Source organism: Cebus imitator, unplaced genomic scaffold (genome assembly GCF_001604975.1).
Source record: "Cebus imitator isolate Cc_AM_T3 unplaced genomic scaffold, Cebus_imitator-1.0 Scaffold33, whole genome shotgun sequence".
NCBI classification, from domain to species: domain Eukaryota; kingdom Metazoa; phylum Chordata; class Mammalia; order Primates; family Cebidae; genus Cebus; species Cebus imitator.
Genome location: NW_016107348.1, coordinates 10151245 through 10166251, shown reverse-complemented (window position 1 = coordinate 10166251; position 15007 = coordinate 10151245). Strand labels below are relative to the sequence as shown.

Sequence of the window (15007 nt, the reverse complement as noted above, 5' to 3'; positions counted from 1 at the left end):
TTGTACATAGTTGCCACAGAGCCCCCAAATGCATGTAAATTAGGAGCCATCTGCTGTTGTCCTTGTCTCTACAGAACTTTCAACTTTTCTTATCTTCTTTGAGACATATTCCTCCGCATTGACCGTGAGCTGGTATTTCAGGAATCTCTAACAACAGTTTTGGGTGTTGATTGATATACATAATGGACCTTGCTACTACCGTGTATACACAACAGTTCTCTAGGACTACATATTTTAACATGAGATTCCCGAAACCTACTCCTAGAAATTCTTATGTCTGGGATGGGGCTGGGAACTTGGTTCATCAATCATACCTAGCATTTTTATAGTTATTTTTCACATTTATTTCCATATAGAAATTGCTTCAATCATTTTATAACAACACTTTATTCAAGTTTGTTGTTTAAGCATATTTCAAAACATTTTATTTATTACCTATTTTTTTCAGTTTTGGTACTGCTTAAATGTGGTTATATAAATAACATGCTCTGCTTTCGTTGTTCAAGTTTTCACATTAAACGTATGAAAAAAATCACTCTTTTTGGATCCTTATTACACTCTTTTAATCAATTCACCTTTCCTCTCAACAAAAATCAAGTATCAGGAATGAGGGTGAATTTTGTTTACAGATGATATGGTCAGTGGTGGTGCTACTGAGGAAGGTGAAGAAACTTTCCAATATAGCCTGAGATAGAAAGAGTCTGTAGAGAATAATTATGGCAACGGACTGGCACATGATAACACTTACTGTAATAATCTTGTCTCTTCGGTAGTCACTACAAATGACAGAAATGCATGCAAGAACTGATAGCCTAAAAACCACAAGGTACAGCCTTTGGCAAATGTGATGTAGAAATCCCTTTGGAGTGTACTTCTCTCCACTGTGATGATCTCAGAGTCCACTGCCTAATGACAATGCTAGGCAAATTCTTAGAATGATTAGGAAGATCCCTGCTAAGTTGTGTGAATGAATAGTAGCTATGGTGACTGGTATCTTCAAGTTGTTCCCAAAGCATCAGAATACTCTGCGTCATGACCATGAATACTGCAGTGCCAGTGGATGCAGGGGTGGAATCCCACCGAAGAGGTCTGCTTTGAGACTTCATTCTGACTGTTGGCCAACCCATGCTTAGACTCAAAAGTAGGTATAACATACCTAACATCTTTGATGAAAGAAGTGATCATATCTTAAGTTGATTTCATTCAAAACAGAAAAAATTTGGCGTCAAACATTTCATTCATGTTGTTTCATTATGATCATTTACCAAGTGTAAGACTCTGCCGTCGGTGGGATTTATATGTTACATCCTTACATCCTGGCAACAGATCAGCATGTGAAATCACAGGTTAACATATCGGGGCTAAGAAAGCCATACATAGTCCACAGTCATGCAGAATCATAATTTGAACAAATGTTTTCTTGAATTCCAAAGCTTCCACTCAAGGTTAAAGAGGCTAACTAACTTGTGATAGGTCACAGGGTAAAGTATGACTGTAAAGTCAGATACTCACACTCCGACTCTAGTCCTCTTTTGACATGCATATAATGTATATCCTGTGGAGAAGAGCAGATCTTAAATAAATGGAAAATATTATAGATTGAACAAAGATGACTAGAATAAACAGTTGTCTAAACATCTCAAATATGTCACTATTTCTCAGTGATGTAAACATTATTGGCTTTTTAGCTAATGATTTTTTCCAATTAAATTTTAAGTGAACTCTAGAAGGTATTTTTCTCCTTATAATTCTTTCCCCTAAAGGATTTTTGAGAAATTATTTTCAAAATACACACATTTCCTGAAAGATAAGGATTTCCAATATACTTTAAACGGGTTCATATCATGGTATTTATCACGTCAGTTGCTTTTTGAAAGTCTGCCTTTCTAGTTTCCTTCTTCTGTTCCTCCACAGACTATAGTTCCTTCACTACAGTGTATTTATCCCCCCCCACCCTTTCCTTAGTTCCTCTCTGGCTTCTTTCCCCCCTCCTATTTGCCTTCTTTTATTTAGAATGTTTACTGAAGTATTAGTAAGCAGATGTCAGGAACATTGGCACATGTTTGATAAAAAACGGCAGAAGGCCTACTTGCCACCCATGGGGTCACAATCCTTAGCCCAAGTGGACCATAAATAGAGTGTCTTACCAATGTATATACATGAATAAATTTTGGCTTATTTGTGTTAAAATTTAAACATAAAAAGAAACAAAGTGAAAATATACTTAATACAAAGTAATTTTGAATTGTTAGGACATTTGTCTCCAAAATTCTTTTAAAATTTTTTGTTTGTTTTTATACTTAAAGTGCTGGGATACATATGCAGAAAGTACAAGTTTGTTACATAGATATGCACGTGCCATGGTGGTTTGCTGCACCCATCAACCCATCACCTACACTAGGTATTTCTCCTACTGTTATCCCTTCCTTAATCCCCAACCCCCAACAGGCTCCAGTGTGTGATGTTCCCTTCTCTGTGTCCATGTGTTCTCATTGTTCACTACCATGTGGCGTTTGGTTTGAGTTCCTGTGTTAGATCGCTGAGAATGGTTTCCAGCTTGATCCGTGTCCCTGCAAAGGACATGAAGTCATCCTTTTTTATGGCTGCATAGTATTCTGTGGTATATATGTGCCACATTTTCTTTATCCCATTTACCATTGATGGGCATTTGGGTTGGTTCCAAGTTTTCACTATTGTGAACAGTGTTGCAATAAATATATGTGTGCATCTGTCTTTAGAACAGAATGATTTATAATCCTTTGGGTATAAATGGGATTGCTGGGTCAAATGGTATTTCTGGTTCTATGTCTGAGGAATTGCAACACTGTCTTCCACAATGGCTGAACTAATTTACACTCCCAACAAGCATGTCAAAGCATTCCTATTTCTCCATAGCCTCTCTAGCATCTATTCTTTCCTGAATTTTTGGTGATCGCCATTCTAACTGGTGTGAGATGGTATCTCATTGTAATTTTGATTTGCATTTCTCTAATGACCAGTGATGATGAGCTTTTTTTTGCATATGTCTGTTGGTTGTATGAATGTCTTCTTTTGCAAAGTGTCTGTTTATATCCTTCACTCACTTTTTAATGGAGATGTTTGCTTTTTTCTTGTAAATTTGTTTAAGTTCTTTGTAGATATGGATATTAGCCCTTTTTCAGATGGATAATCTGCAAAAATTTTCTCCCATTCTATAAGTTGCCTTTTCATTCTGATGATGGTTTATTTTGCTGTGCAGAAGCTCTTTAGTTTAATTAGATCTCATTTGTTCATTTTGGCTTTTGTTGCCATTGCTTTTGGTGTTTTAGACATAAGCCTTTGCCTATGCCTGTGTCCTGAAAGGTATTGCCCCAGTTTTTTTCTAAGGTTTTTATAGTTTTAGGTCTTACATTTAAGCCTTTAATCCATCTTGAGTTCATTTTTGTAGAAGGCGTAAAAAAGGGGTCCAGTTTCAGTTTTCTGCTTATGGTTAGCCAGTTTTCCCAACATCTTTTATTAAATAGGGAATCCTTTCCCCATTGCTTGTTTTCTCAGGTTTGTCAAAGATCAGATAGGCATTACTTCTGAGGACTCTGATCTGTTCCATTGGTCTATATATCTGTTTTCGTACCAGTACCATGCTGTTTTGGTTACTGTAGCCTTATAGTATAGTTTGAAGTCAGGTACTGTGATGCCTCCAGCTTTGTTCTTTTTGCTTAGGATTGTCTTGGCTGTGCGGGTTCCATATGAAAATTAGGTAGTTTTTTTCTAATTCTGGAAAGAAAGTCAATGGTAGCTTGATGGGGATAGCATTAAATCTATAAATTACTTAGGGCAGTATGGCCATTTTCACATTGATTCTTCCTAATCATGAGCATGGAATGTTTTTCCATTTGTTTGTGTCCTGTCTTATTTCCTCGAGCAGTGGTTTGTAGTTCTCCTTGAAGAGGTCCTTCACATCCATTGTTAGTTATATTCCTAGGTATTTGATTCTCTTTGTAGCCATTGTGAATGGGAGTTTACTCATGATTAGGCTCTCTGCTTGTCTGTTGTTGGTGTATAGGAATACTTGCGATTTTTGCACATTGATTTTGTATCCTGAGACTTTGCTGAAATTGCAGCTTAAGGAGATTTTGGGCTGAGAAAATGGGGTTTTCTAAATATAAAATCATGTCATCTGCAAATAGAGACAATTTGACTTCCTCTTTTCCTATTTGAATACCTTTTATTTATTTATTTATGTTTTGCCTGATTGCCTGGCCCAAACTTCCAATATTAAAATAAGGGGTGCTAAATTTTACTTTGTTGGGTGTGGGAACCAACAGTGTGACAAATCTATTATACAATTCTTTATTTTTGACTGCTGCTTTCACCAAGATTATACAGGGTTAAAGAAAAGACAGATTACTAGGTATCTTATTTCTTGAAAAAATCTATTTCCTCCCTATGGAATGCAGTAAAATAGTCAAAAGGTAAGTGGTAGAGGAGAAATGACACGAAGGAGCAAGTAAGAAAATCTACATCCTGAGACATGCTCTCTCTTTAGTCCCAGGGCACGAGAGTGCTGAATCATCAATATTCATACATAAGAGCTGAAACCCAACAGCTGAAACTCCTTCCTTCCATAATGTATCTGCAGGACGTGCAAAGGATTGGAAAAGACAGAAAGCTGGAAAAAGTTCTTGCTTTTCTAAACTGTTCAAATGATTCTTTCTACAGTGCCCTACTTTTGTGAGCTCTATCTTTGCCTTAGGTCTATTCATTTCACTTTTTGTTTTCTTCTTAGGATTTGGAAACATGATTAGAGTTTACAGTGAGAGATGAGTTGGCTCAGGGAATTCATGCTTTGTTTTCAGGGAAGAAAATGTAATTTTCATCTGGATAGGATGTATATTTTATATACTTTATATTAGATAGATATACATAAATAAGAACTAAATAAAGAAGCATAAAAAAGGAGAGGGCAGAGAGAGAAATAACAATGAAAAAAGGAAGAATGAAAAAGAAAGGGAGGAAGGAATAAAGAAGGAAACAATGTGATTGAGAAAAAGGATGAAATGGCAAAAACATGTTAGTAACTGTAAATGATGAATCTGTAGTATTACCATCTGCAATATAAGACTGAATACAGAAATGATTAATCAAGCTATTTTATAAACCAGCAAAAGGAAGCTTTTTCACACATATATTCTATGGTGAGAAAACAAGGAACCGCAGCAAGAGTAGCAGAGACAGGCATGTATTGATACAATGTTTATGAAGTGCCAGACAGCCTCACATTATTTCACAACACACTGGGTATGCTTTTGGGAGAATTTTTAGAGAATTTATCTTAAAAGTATCTGGAGAAATTCAGAAATGAATTCTTAGTCTTTTGTGCTGCTGTATGCTTACGTCTTTATGCTGCTGTAAGGGAATATCACAGATGTGGTAATTATAATGAACAGAAATGTACTGGCTCAGGTTTCTGGAGTCTGGAGAGTCAAGATCAAAAGACTGGCATCTGGTGAGCGCCTTTTTGCTGAATCATCTCATGGTGGAATGGCAAAGAGAGGGCAAGACAGCAAAAAGGAGCCAAACTTTGTCAATTATAAGATACCAACTCCCAAGAAAAGGACATTAATCTGTTCATGAGGGCATTTATCCAAGGACACAAACATATTCCATTAGATAATACCTCCCTGTATCACTTAGTAATCAAGTTTCCAGCACATAAACTTTGGGGGACATAGTCAAACCATGAATCTAGTAGGCTGAAGATTTCAGTCAGTGATTTTCAGTATAAGAAATAATTAAGAGGAGAATATTTTATGGTTTTCTTAAATTTGATTTATTTTTTTATTTTCTCTGAGTATATACAAAGCAGTTGCATTTAGAGAAACTGGACAAGAAAGGCTTTTGTATGTTTTTAATTGTGCAAATGTCAAAATGTGTGTTGTATTACTTTACTAACTGCTACTTCAGAACTAGGATTTCTGAAGTGTATTAAATGTTTAGTTTAGGGTTTAAATTTCACTTAAAAATACATTTCTTAAAATGTTCCTTTGCCTAATCCACGCATTTTTTGAATATTCAGTAAATATTAAAGGCTTGTTATCTCCTGGCATCCTATTAGGCACAGGTTATATAGCTATGAAAAAAACATACAGGATTTTGACAAATGAGTATTATATGAAATGAGAGAAACAATGTAAATAAGTAAATACACAGCAATACAAAATCCTACGTAGAAAAAGGCACCATGAAAAACAGTAAGTAGATATTTAAAGGATTGAGTACAGCACATATGTTTTGCAGGAAGTCCCAAATGTATTAAATGTGAACACCAAAATGCACAAGAATCCCAAAAATAGAATTGTTGCATATCTGCTGTGAAACAGACACTGTACAATATTCTAAATACATGCATACAGTTTGAGCCTAATTTACTTCTCACAAAATCTCAGCATGGAAGATACTACTATTCCCATTTTTTATATGAGAGACTAACTGCTTGTTACAGAGGCCATGCAGGTTTTCCCATGATCATACATCTAGTATGAGAAAGCAACAAGCCAAAACCAAGGAATTGTGTTACTACAAGGCCATGGCTCTTCCTTCATTATTTTACCTGGTTTTAAACACCAAAGTAGCTAAAATAACATGAGAAAATTGGAAAAGTGAGATTTGAAATTGGAATCATGATTAACCTGGTGAGAAAAAAAGTTAATGACTGAAATCAAACAAATTAAACTAACACATTTACCCCTTATTGAAAGAGCTTGTTGATTTTAATGAGATATTTTCAACTATTTTCTTGAGCAGCCTGTAAGAATAAACTCAAGCATGTTTTAATAATATCATCTCTGAGTGGGTACTTGTTCTTTCAATGTTGATAAAAACCCTAGCATCTAAATACATTGATTGACAATTTAGAGCGGTTTTTCTTTCATTTTTCTTTTACTTTCTATTCGTGCTTCTTGCAACACTAGTACTCTATATACATAAGAGTAAATGAATGAACAATCACTATTTGTATGCTCTAAGTCTCCTATAGATATTTTATTATAAAACCACTTACCTTTCTTGTTGGTTATCATCTAAAAACAATAACTGACGTATTTTTATTTACAATCAACTTCCATGTGCACTAATGAGATAGCATGCAATCTCTTTAGAAGATATCACATATTTAGAAATGCATTGCAGTTCAGATCAAGTACATCTCTAATCTTGTTTTGTTCAGTGATAAATGGAATACACACACTTGTGTGTGTGCGTGTGTGTGTATGTGTGTATTATATATTCCAATCATGAGCTCTGTGAATCTTTTATTTCATTTAAATTACTGCCTGGAGATGACCTGAAGAAATGAGAGTGAAGATTTCTGAACTAGGGTTTACTGCAGTACACAACATATCTTTGTATTTATGTAGATTCGTTTTGTTTTGTATTTCTAGAACCTCAACCTACTGGCTCACTCGCATCCAGTCCTTTCTCTATTGCAATGAGAACGGCCTGCTGGGCAGCTTTTCAGAAGAGACGCACTCGTGCACGTGTCCGAACGACCAGGTGGTCTGCACCGCGTTCCTGCCCTGCACGGTGGGAGACGCCTCTGCTTGCCTGACATGCGCTCCGGACAACCGCACCCGCTGCGGCACCTGCAACATGGGCTACATGCTCAGCCAGGGCCTCTGCAAGCCTGAAGTCGCCGAGTCTACCGATCACTATATCGGCTTTGAAACTGACCTGCAAGATCTCGAGATGAAATACCTGCTGCAGAAGATGGACAGACGAATAGAAGTCCATGCCATTTTTATCAGCAATGACATGCGCCTCAATAGCTGGTTTGATCCTTCCTGGCGTAAGCGGATGCTCCTCACCTTGAAGAGTAATAAGTACAAGTCAAGTCTGGTCCATATGATTTTGGGTCTCTCTCTACAGATTTGCTTAACTAAAAACAGCACCTTGGAGCCAGTGTTGGCTGTTTACATCAATCCCTTCGGAGGCAGCCACTCTGAGAGCTGGTTTATGCCTGTGAATGAAAACAGCTTTCCCGACTGGGAGCGGACTAAGTTGGACCTCCCCTTGCAGTGTTATAACTGGACATTAACTCTGGGGAACAAATGGAAGACATTTTTTGAGACAGTACACATCTACCTGCGGAGTCGCATCAAGTCCAATGGCCCCAATGGCAATGAGAGCATTTACTACGAACCTCTGGAGTTTATTGACCCTTCCCGGAACCTGGGCTATATGAAAATCAATAACATTCAAGTGTTTGGCTACAGCATGCACTTTGACCCTGAAGCAATTCGGGACCTGATTTTGCAGCTGGACTACCCCTACACTCAGGGATCCCAGGACTCAGCACTTTTGCAGCTACTGGAGATCAGAGACCGTGTAAATAAACTTTCCCCACCTGGTCAGCGTCGTCTAGATCTTTTCTCTTGCTTGCTTCGTCATAGACTCAAGCTGTCTACTAGTGAGGTGGTGAGGATCCAATCTGCTCTGCAGGCGTTTAATGCCAAATTGCCAAACACAATGGATTATGACACAACCAAATTATGTAGTTAACCATAAATGTCAAGCACAACCCAAAATCTTGAAGGAGTTTTTACAGTGCTTTTGTGGAACAGTTTATGTTTGGAAGATTAAATTTAAATTGTCTTTTCAATATCTGTCTTATATCAGTCAATAACATTGGATGGCAATTTACACACATGAACTTGCTGACAATGAATATATTATACTGCAGTTTTGGTTTATGAATGAAATAAATACTGACACCAGTCTAGAAGACATTCTACTTTTTACAATAAATTTCATTTGTAATTTTATATGTTCCGTGGCAATGCTTTTGTGCATTACATCCTCTAGAGGGAGCATAAAATGATACCAATAAAATTTTGTAGCTGAACAGTTATTAAAAAGAAGTGCTGTGGGATTCCTTTTTTCCATGAAATCAGTTCTGTTTTGATACATCTTGTTAGAACCTGGGGAAAATTCACCAAGATTTTTTAATGGAAACCTTTGAAGGTCTCTTTCAATTATGTTTATGGAAAACCCAACTAGATAGAACACTTATTCAGTTGGTTTTTTATGATTAACGGAGCAATGGCAGTAGTATGTTTATTATCTATATTTAGGAAACCAGTACTAGAGACAGGATTATAATTAAAATACTCAGATAAACCAGTTCTCAAATATCAGAACATTTCAGCAAACATACAGGAAAATCACTGTGATAATAAGGCATATCATGGATAAAGCAAACCCTTAATTTCCTTAGCAACTTGCTTGCGTTCTCCTTCCCTTTCTACATTCCAGGAACCAGTAATCAGTGCACTCAGCACAATCATTTTAATTTCAAGTCCTGAAAACCTAGTTATTCCAGCACTTAACCAGTGACAATAAAATAACATTTCTAGAGCTCACAAATTGTAAGGTAATGGTATAAAATAAATGTTCAAATACCTTGTTCAAGTGTAAATAGATCTGTTTCAGAGAAACTCGTATTACTAAAAATATTTTGAGTAGAAAATTATCTCAGTATGAAACCAATTTTAGTTCAAAATTTTGGTTTGAAAATTGAGTTCCCATTTACCCGTGAAATATTAGATATATTATTAGTTGTTTTTTTTCTATAAACTTGAATTTCATTTGTGTTTAGCTATATGACCATATCTGTAAAATGTGGGGTTTTTTGCTATTTACCACTCAGATCTTTTCTAGATAGCTTATAAAATCTTACTACTTAACTGAATGCATTGTCCAGGCCAGGCCAGCTTCCCTGTTGAAGTCAGGAAGGCATTTCTCAGGGCACACAGAAAGGACCCCATGACATGGACTGGAAAAAACAAACAAACAAACAAAAAAAAAAAAACAGAACAAAACACTATAATACAGCCATTCTGGATTCTTGGGCTATTTACTTTTAATTCCTAAGCATTTGAGAGCAAAAGACAGTTCAGACAGAAAATAATTAATCCATCATAAACTAAGTGTTGTTCTTCCAGCTAACATATACGTTATTGAATTTCTTACTTAAGTTAGCTGATTTTTTAAAAATTTACTTTCTGTTATTGTAGGTCATTCAACAGAAAATTTATATTGTAATTAAACACCATCTTTCTGGTATCATAGCAAATACTCATTTCATTTAATTCTAACAATAGCATTAGGTTATAAATTATTATTCTTATTTTATTGGTGAAAATAACATAGGTTCATAGTGGCATGTCAACCTCCCCAAGATCACAAACTAAGATGAAAGATCAAGATTCCAATATAGACGTCTGTGGAACAAATTTGTCCTCTTTTTATTGTACCACTGGGTATTAAATGAATCATTGTGTTTCTGTATATAATTTCATTTCATGCAAGGCTTATGGTGAAACAGGAATAACCTAAGAAATTGAGATCTAAATCGGCTAACATTATATGACACATGCGCTCACAGTACATTTAAAAACTTACATAAAACCGGCATTGATCATCCACAATTAGTCATCCACAGGGTGCCCAAGCTTTCAAAATAGACCACATGTTTCAAAAGACACATACTATGAAAGTCAGAGCTGCCTCCAGGACCTTTTCTAGAGGAGTCTTGAAGGTCCAGCTGTCCAGAGCCTTTGACACCCAGAAACCATCTGAGCAACATGCACAATTACCATGGACTCTGAATAACAATAATCTCATTGTGCTAATTCTTTTATTACACAGTTCACCTATTCCTGGCCGCCATGTGAGAGAGAAGACCTATGACCACAGGTAAGAAAGTGCATAACTGGGGTCTTTTCCTGGGACTCCTCAGGTCTGGCAAGTGTTGGCACAAAGGTCCTGTTGAATGAGATAAAATTATCTTAGCTCCAACTCTTTCAGTGCTCTGTCAGTGAGTATTTTATATCTCTGAGTCAAGGTTTCTCCTGAAATGAGAGAAGTAATATCAATATTTTTTTTTGGAATGTTGTATCTAAAATAACATAAATTACAATCTATGTAAACATACTAAGCAAACTGTACATGGATATATAGATTTAGAGGGTAAATGATTAACATACAAACATATTTTTATGCTTCCATTTCTCAAATATTACCACCTATTAAGAAATGTTCAATTAGCAATAGACTATATTAATAATCTAAGTTAATACAACATGAATTACCAATGTATGAGAAAAATGCAGCTCAAAAATATTTCATTTTTCCTGAATTGGTCTATATACAACCATTTTTGCTGTTGTCTTAGGAATTCAGGTATTTTTAATAAAAATAACTTTATTGTCAAAACCTTATTGAAAACAGGATGTTTGACTTCATTTAGATTCTTGATATCCCTAAATTCATTTCTCTAAATTTATCTTGAACTTAATAAATTCAATAGAACTTGAAATTCTGAAAATCAAAAATTTATTGGGAATACATTTCCTCTAGGAACATCTCTTACTGCATCAACTATTTTGATTACCATCATAGTGTGACTTGACTTACAGTCTCTAGAATCTCAAGTTGATTTTTAGCAAGGTGAATCCATTTCTGAATGTTCACTCTCTGCTCAAAAAAATACAAATGCAGAAATAGCTAATGGTGGTAGATGCATTTCAGCAATGCAAGATGATTCCTTTTCTCCCTCCCTCCCTCCCTCTCTCTCTCCCTCAATCTCTCTCTCTCTCTCTCTCTCTCTCTCTCTCTCTCGGTCTATCTCTCTGTCTCTCTCCCGCCAACCTCCCCCTCACTGCCACCACCGCCTTTGTGGTTATTCAGAAAACATGAAGAAATAGCCTGGAAGGAACAAGGACCATGGACTGTTCTATAATCCTACACAGACCTTCTTTTGTTCTCTTCATCATGCACATTGAAAAGCTCTTCCTTTTGAGGAGATATAAAATAGATTCATTTGAATAAAACAACCCATTTGAAACAACTTAGGAGCAAAATAAGACCATATATATTTGCTAAAGTGGAAGTAATAGAATATAGGAATTCAACTGGAATGAAAGTGAAAAGTTTTCGAAACCAAACAGAAAAGACACCTTTTATTTAATAAACTTGGTATCAAATTTTAAGAGGCTACCTGTAGGTTTTCCAAATCAATGTCACAAGTGAAAAGGACATATTGAGGAAACCAAACCATACTATGATAACAGTGTCACTCTGTGTTGGTGCCTGGACCACTTTAAAAGAATAATTATTTAGCAAAAATAAGTTTTCCTTCTAGTCATAAGTATAATACTTATCATTTGAGTCACATATGCTAATCTTGTAGTATCCTTGGATAGTATAGTTCAATCAGTTGAATTTTTAAAACTTGAGAGTTTATACTTTGTCTTTCCCATTTACTATACCCTCTATTTACGCTATAGCTATTGACATTCTTTCTTTCCTCCTCCTATGAGATCAGATTTATAATTCTATCTCTAGTCTTTCCTAGTCTAATAATTTCAAGAGCTATAATTCAACCACTCAATAATAATTCCAATATTTGGTAAGTGCATCTCAGTTAGCAGGACATTTTTACAAACGTCTCAATTTCTTCTACATGAAGGCAACATAAGCTACTTTAATGAACTAGGAATATCTGATAAATTAGAATATCCATGTCAAATTATTTGATATTTAGGACATGGCAGCCAAGTACATAAATTAGCACATATAAATGAAATGTGAAGTGAAGCAAAAATCTTACTCGTGAAATTCTACTGTGTGCTGGCAATCACATTAACCAATTAATGACTGAACTATTATTTTATGCTACAATGACAGAATATGGCTATCACATAATAACTATAGTACATAATACGTGAATAATTAAACACCTATGCAATACTCATGAGTAAGGCACCATTCTGAGGGCATAGTAAATATGCAAATTTCCAGGTAAGAATAATGTTATTACAGGTTTCTGACTTGTCACCTCCCCCACCCAGCATTATAAAACACTCCTGAAAAGGACTTGAACAGTTCAAGAATGAATAAGTATGGGGAAAAATGAGGTCTGTATAAAATACTTGTAGCAATAATAGAAAGCTGCATAACACTCAATAACACTCAAAACATCAATAATACTTAAAAATGTACTTACTACAGAAAATGGAAATTAATTTTATTATTTTATACAAAAGCATTTAAAATGTATCTCTTACATTTGTGGTTTTGAAATATAGTTTTGTTTGTATTTTATGGTAATGGGCAGTTTTAAATATATATATATTTATTTTAAATCATTAAAATAAAAAAATGATAGGGTGAATATTCACTTAAGTACATTATATACTAGATATTTTGGAGATTTAGGATAATAAGCAGAAAACTATTATTAAAGATAAGTATAATAAATGTTTAAAATGCTTCTAAATAAACCATCAACAATAAATTTCTAATAGAAACAAGGATAGCTCTCAATTTTGGTAGAATAAAAAAATTTGATTCTTATTTTAATACAGTTGAATATTTCTTGCATAATAAGTTGGAAAAGTATAAAGTAGAAGAATAAACCATAAAGTAGATGAAGATATAAATCAGGTAAATATAAGAAATACACTTAACAAAATTATATGAGTATAAAATTAAATTGACAGTTTTAGAAATATACATTATGTTGTTAGAAAAACATACCAATACTGTAAAAGATATCACTTCTATGCTGAAGTAATTTTTAAGTTTGTTCTCCAGTAAAGAAGCTCTTAATAAAATTTTTTATAATTATAATCTAATATAATAATTTTAAAATGTGTTTGGAAAAACAAATGGTTGTGAACAAATAAACCAACTGGAAAATATCAAATAGCAGACACTTCCATCAACAGATATTAAAATCTATATAAAATAATAATTTAAAATTCAGAAATATAGTAAGGACATTTAAAAATAGCATTAGATGGTACAATTGTCATTTTAAATGGTTAAAGGGAATATCGTTTCTCTAGGTTGGGTTTGATTTTCTGTTTGAAAAGAGGGATTCAAAATAAGATTTATGTCCTAAAACAAAAGAAAGGAAAAACTTAGTGGCTTATAGTGTTAACATCAACAAATAATCATATGAGTGCAACAATGTTAAAACGTTAACATTTTAACATTCTAGTGTTAAAAGATTACAAGATTGTTCTCTCAGAAAGAGCTGTTGAACAGAAATATAATGCAAGCCATATATGTAATCGCAAATTTTCTTGTAGATACTTTTTGTTAAAAGTGAAAGAAAAAACAGAAGAAATACTTAAACATATTTTAATTAAACCAATATATTTAAGATATAATTTCACATGTTATCAATATGCAATATTATTACTGGGATCATTATAGATCTATTTTGTTCCAAGTCTTGGAAATCTGGTGTGTATTTTACGTTTATCCCCATCTCAATTTGGCCGTTTTTTTAAGGGCTCGGTAATCACAGGCGGCCTGTGGATTCTTGCTGCAAGTGCAGCTGCATTGTGTGAGTTTCTCACTCTTCCCGTTTCACCTGAGCAGTCCCACCCAAGAGGAAACTTTTTCTAGATGAGATACTGTCCTGCCATCTCGATTCAACTGCATTATCTGCATTTTATATGTTTTTGTTTACATATTTTCATTGTGTTTGTTATCTACTTACATATATTAAAGTTCCTCCTAATGTCCTACACAGTGATTAAAACCTACAGACTCCTTGGTTAGCAAGACTGGAATTTTTCTTTTTCCATCATTATCTTACCCACACATCCTCCGTTATCCCAAGGCTCAATTTCTGCTTTATTTTTGAGTTCTGATGTTCTCTTTTGCTTTCTCCCTTGTCAGCTTTGCTTAAAAGGGGAGTTGTTATCTAGTCTGTCAATTTTGTGTGTTTATTAGGGAGCTTTTATATTTTTTTCAAATTACTGTTTTTTCAAATTACTGAGGTTGCTGTGCTGATGAAAATCTAAAATATATATTTTTCCTCTAATTCCCCTTGACACCTTTCCAATCCATGCTTCACCCAGTCACCAGAGTGAACACTGACAATACAAACCTTTTAAATATAAATCTGTTATATATTTTTCTATAGAATAGGTATCTAGCTTATTAGTCGGCACAT

At 34.6% G+C, this 15007-nt stretch overlaps 1 protein-coding gene across 2 annotated transcripts in view; it reads left to right on the top strand.

Annotated features, from left to right (window-relative positions):
- Positions 1–8878, top strand: part of BRINP3 (BMP/retinoic acid inducible neural specific 3) — a 340326-nt gene extending 331448 nt beyond the window's left edge. Inside the window, exon 7 of one of the 2 annotated variants that reach the window (XM_017524542.2) lies at positions 7419–8878. In XM_017524542.2, the coding sequence (XP_017380031.1) occupies positions 7419–8535 (1117 nt within the window). In that variant the 3' untranslated portion in view covers positions 8536–8878. The remainder of the gene's footprint in view (positions 1–7418) is intronic. The other variant, XM_037737086.1, reaches the window with a different exon arrangement.
- Positions 8879–15007: the final 6129 nt, after the last annotated feature.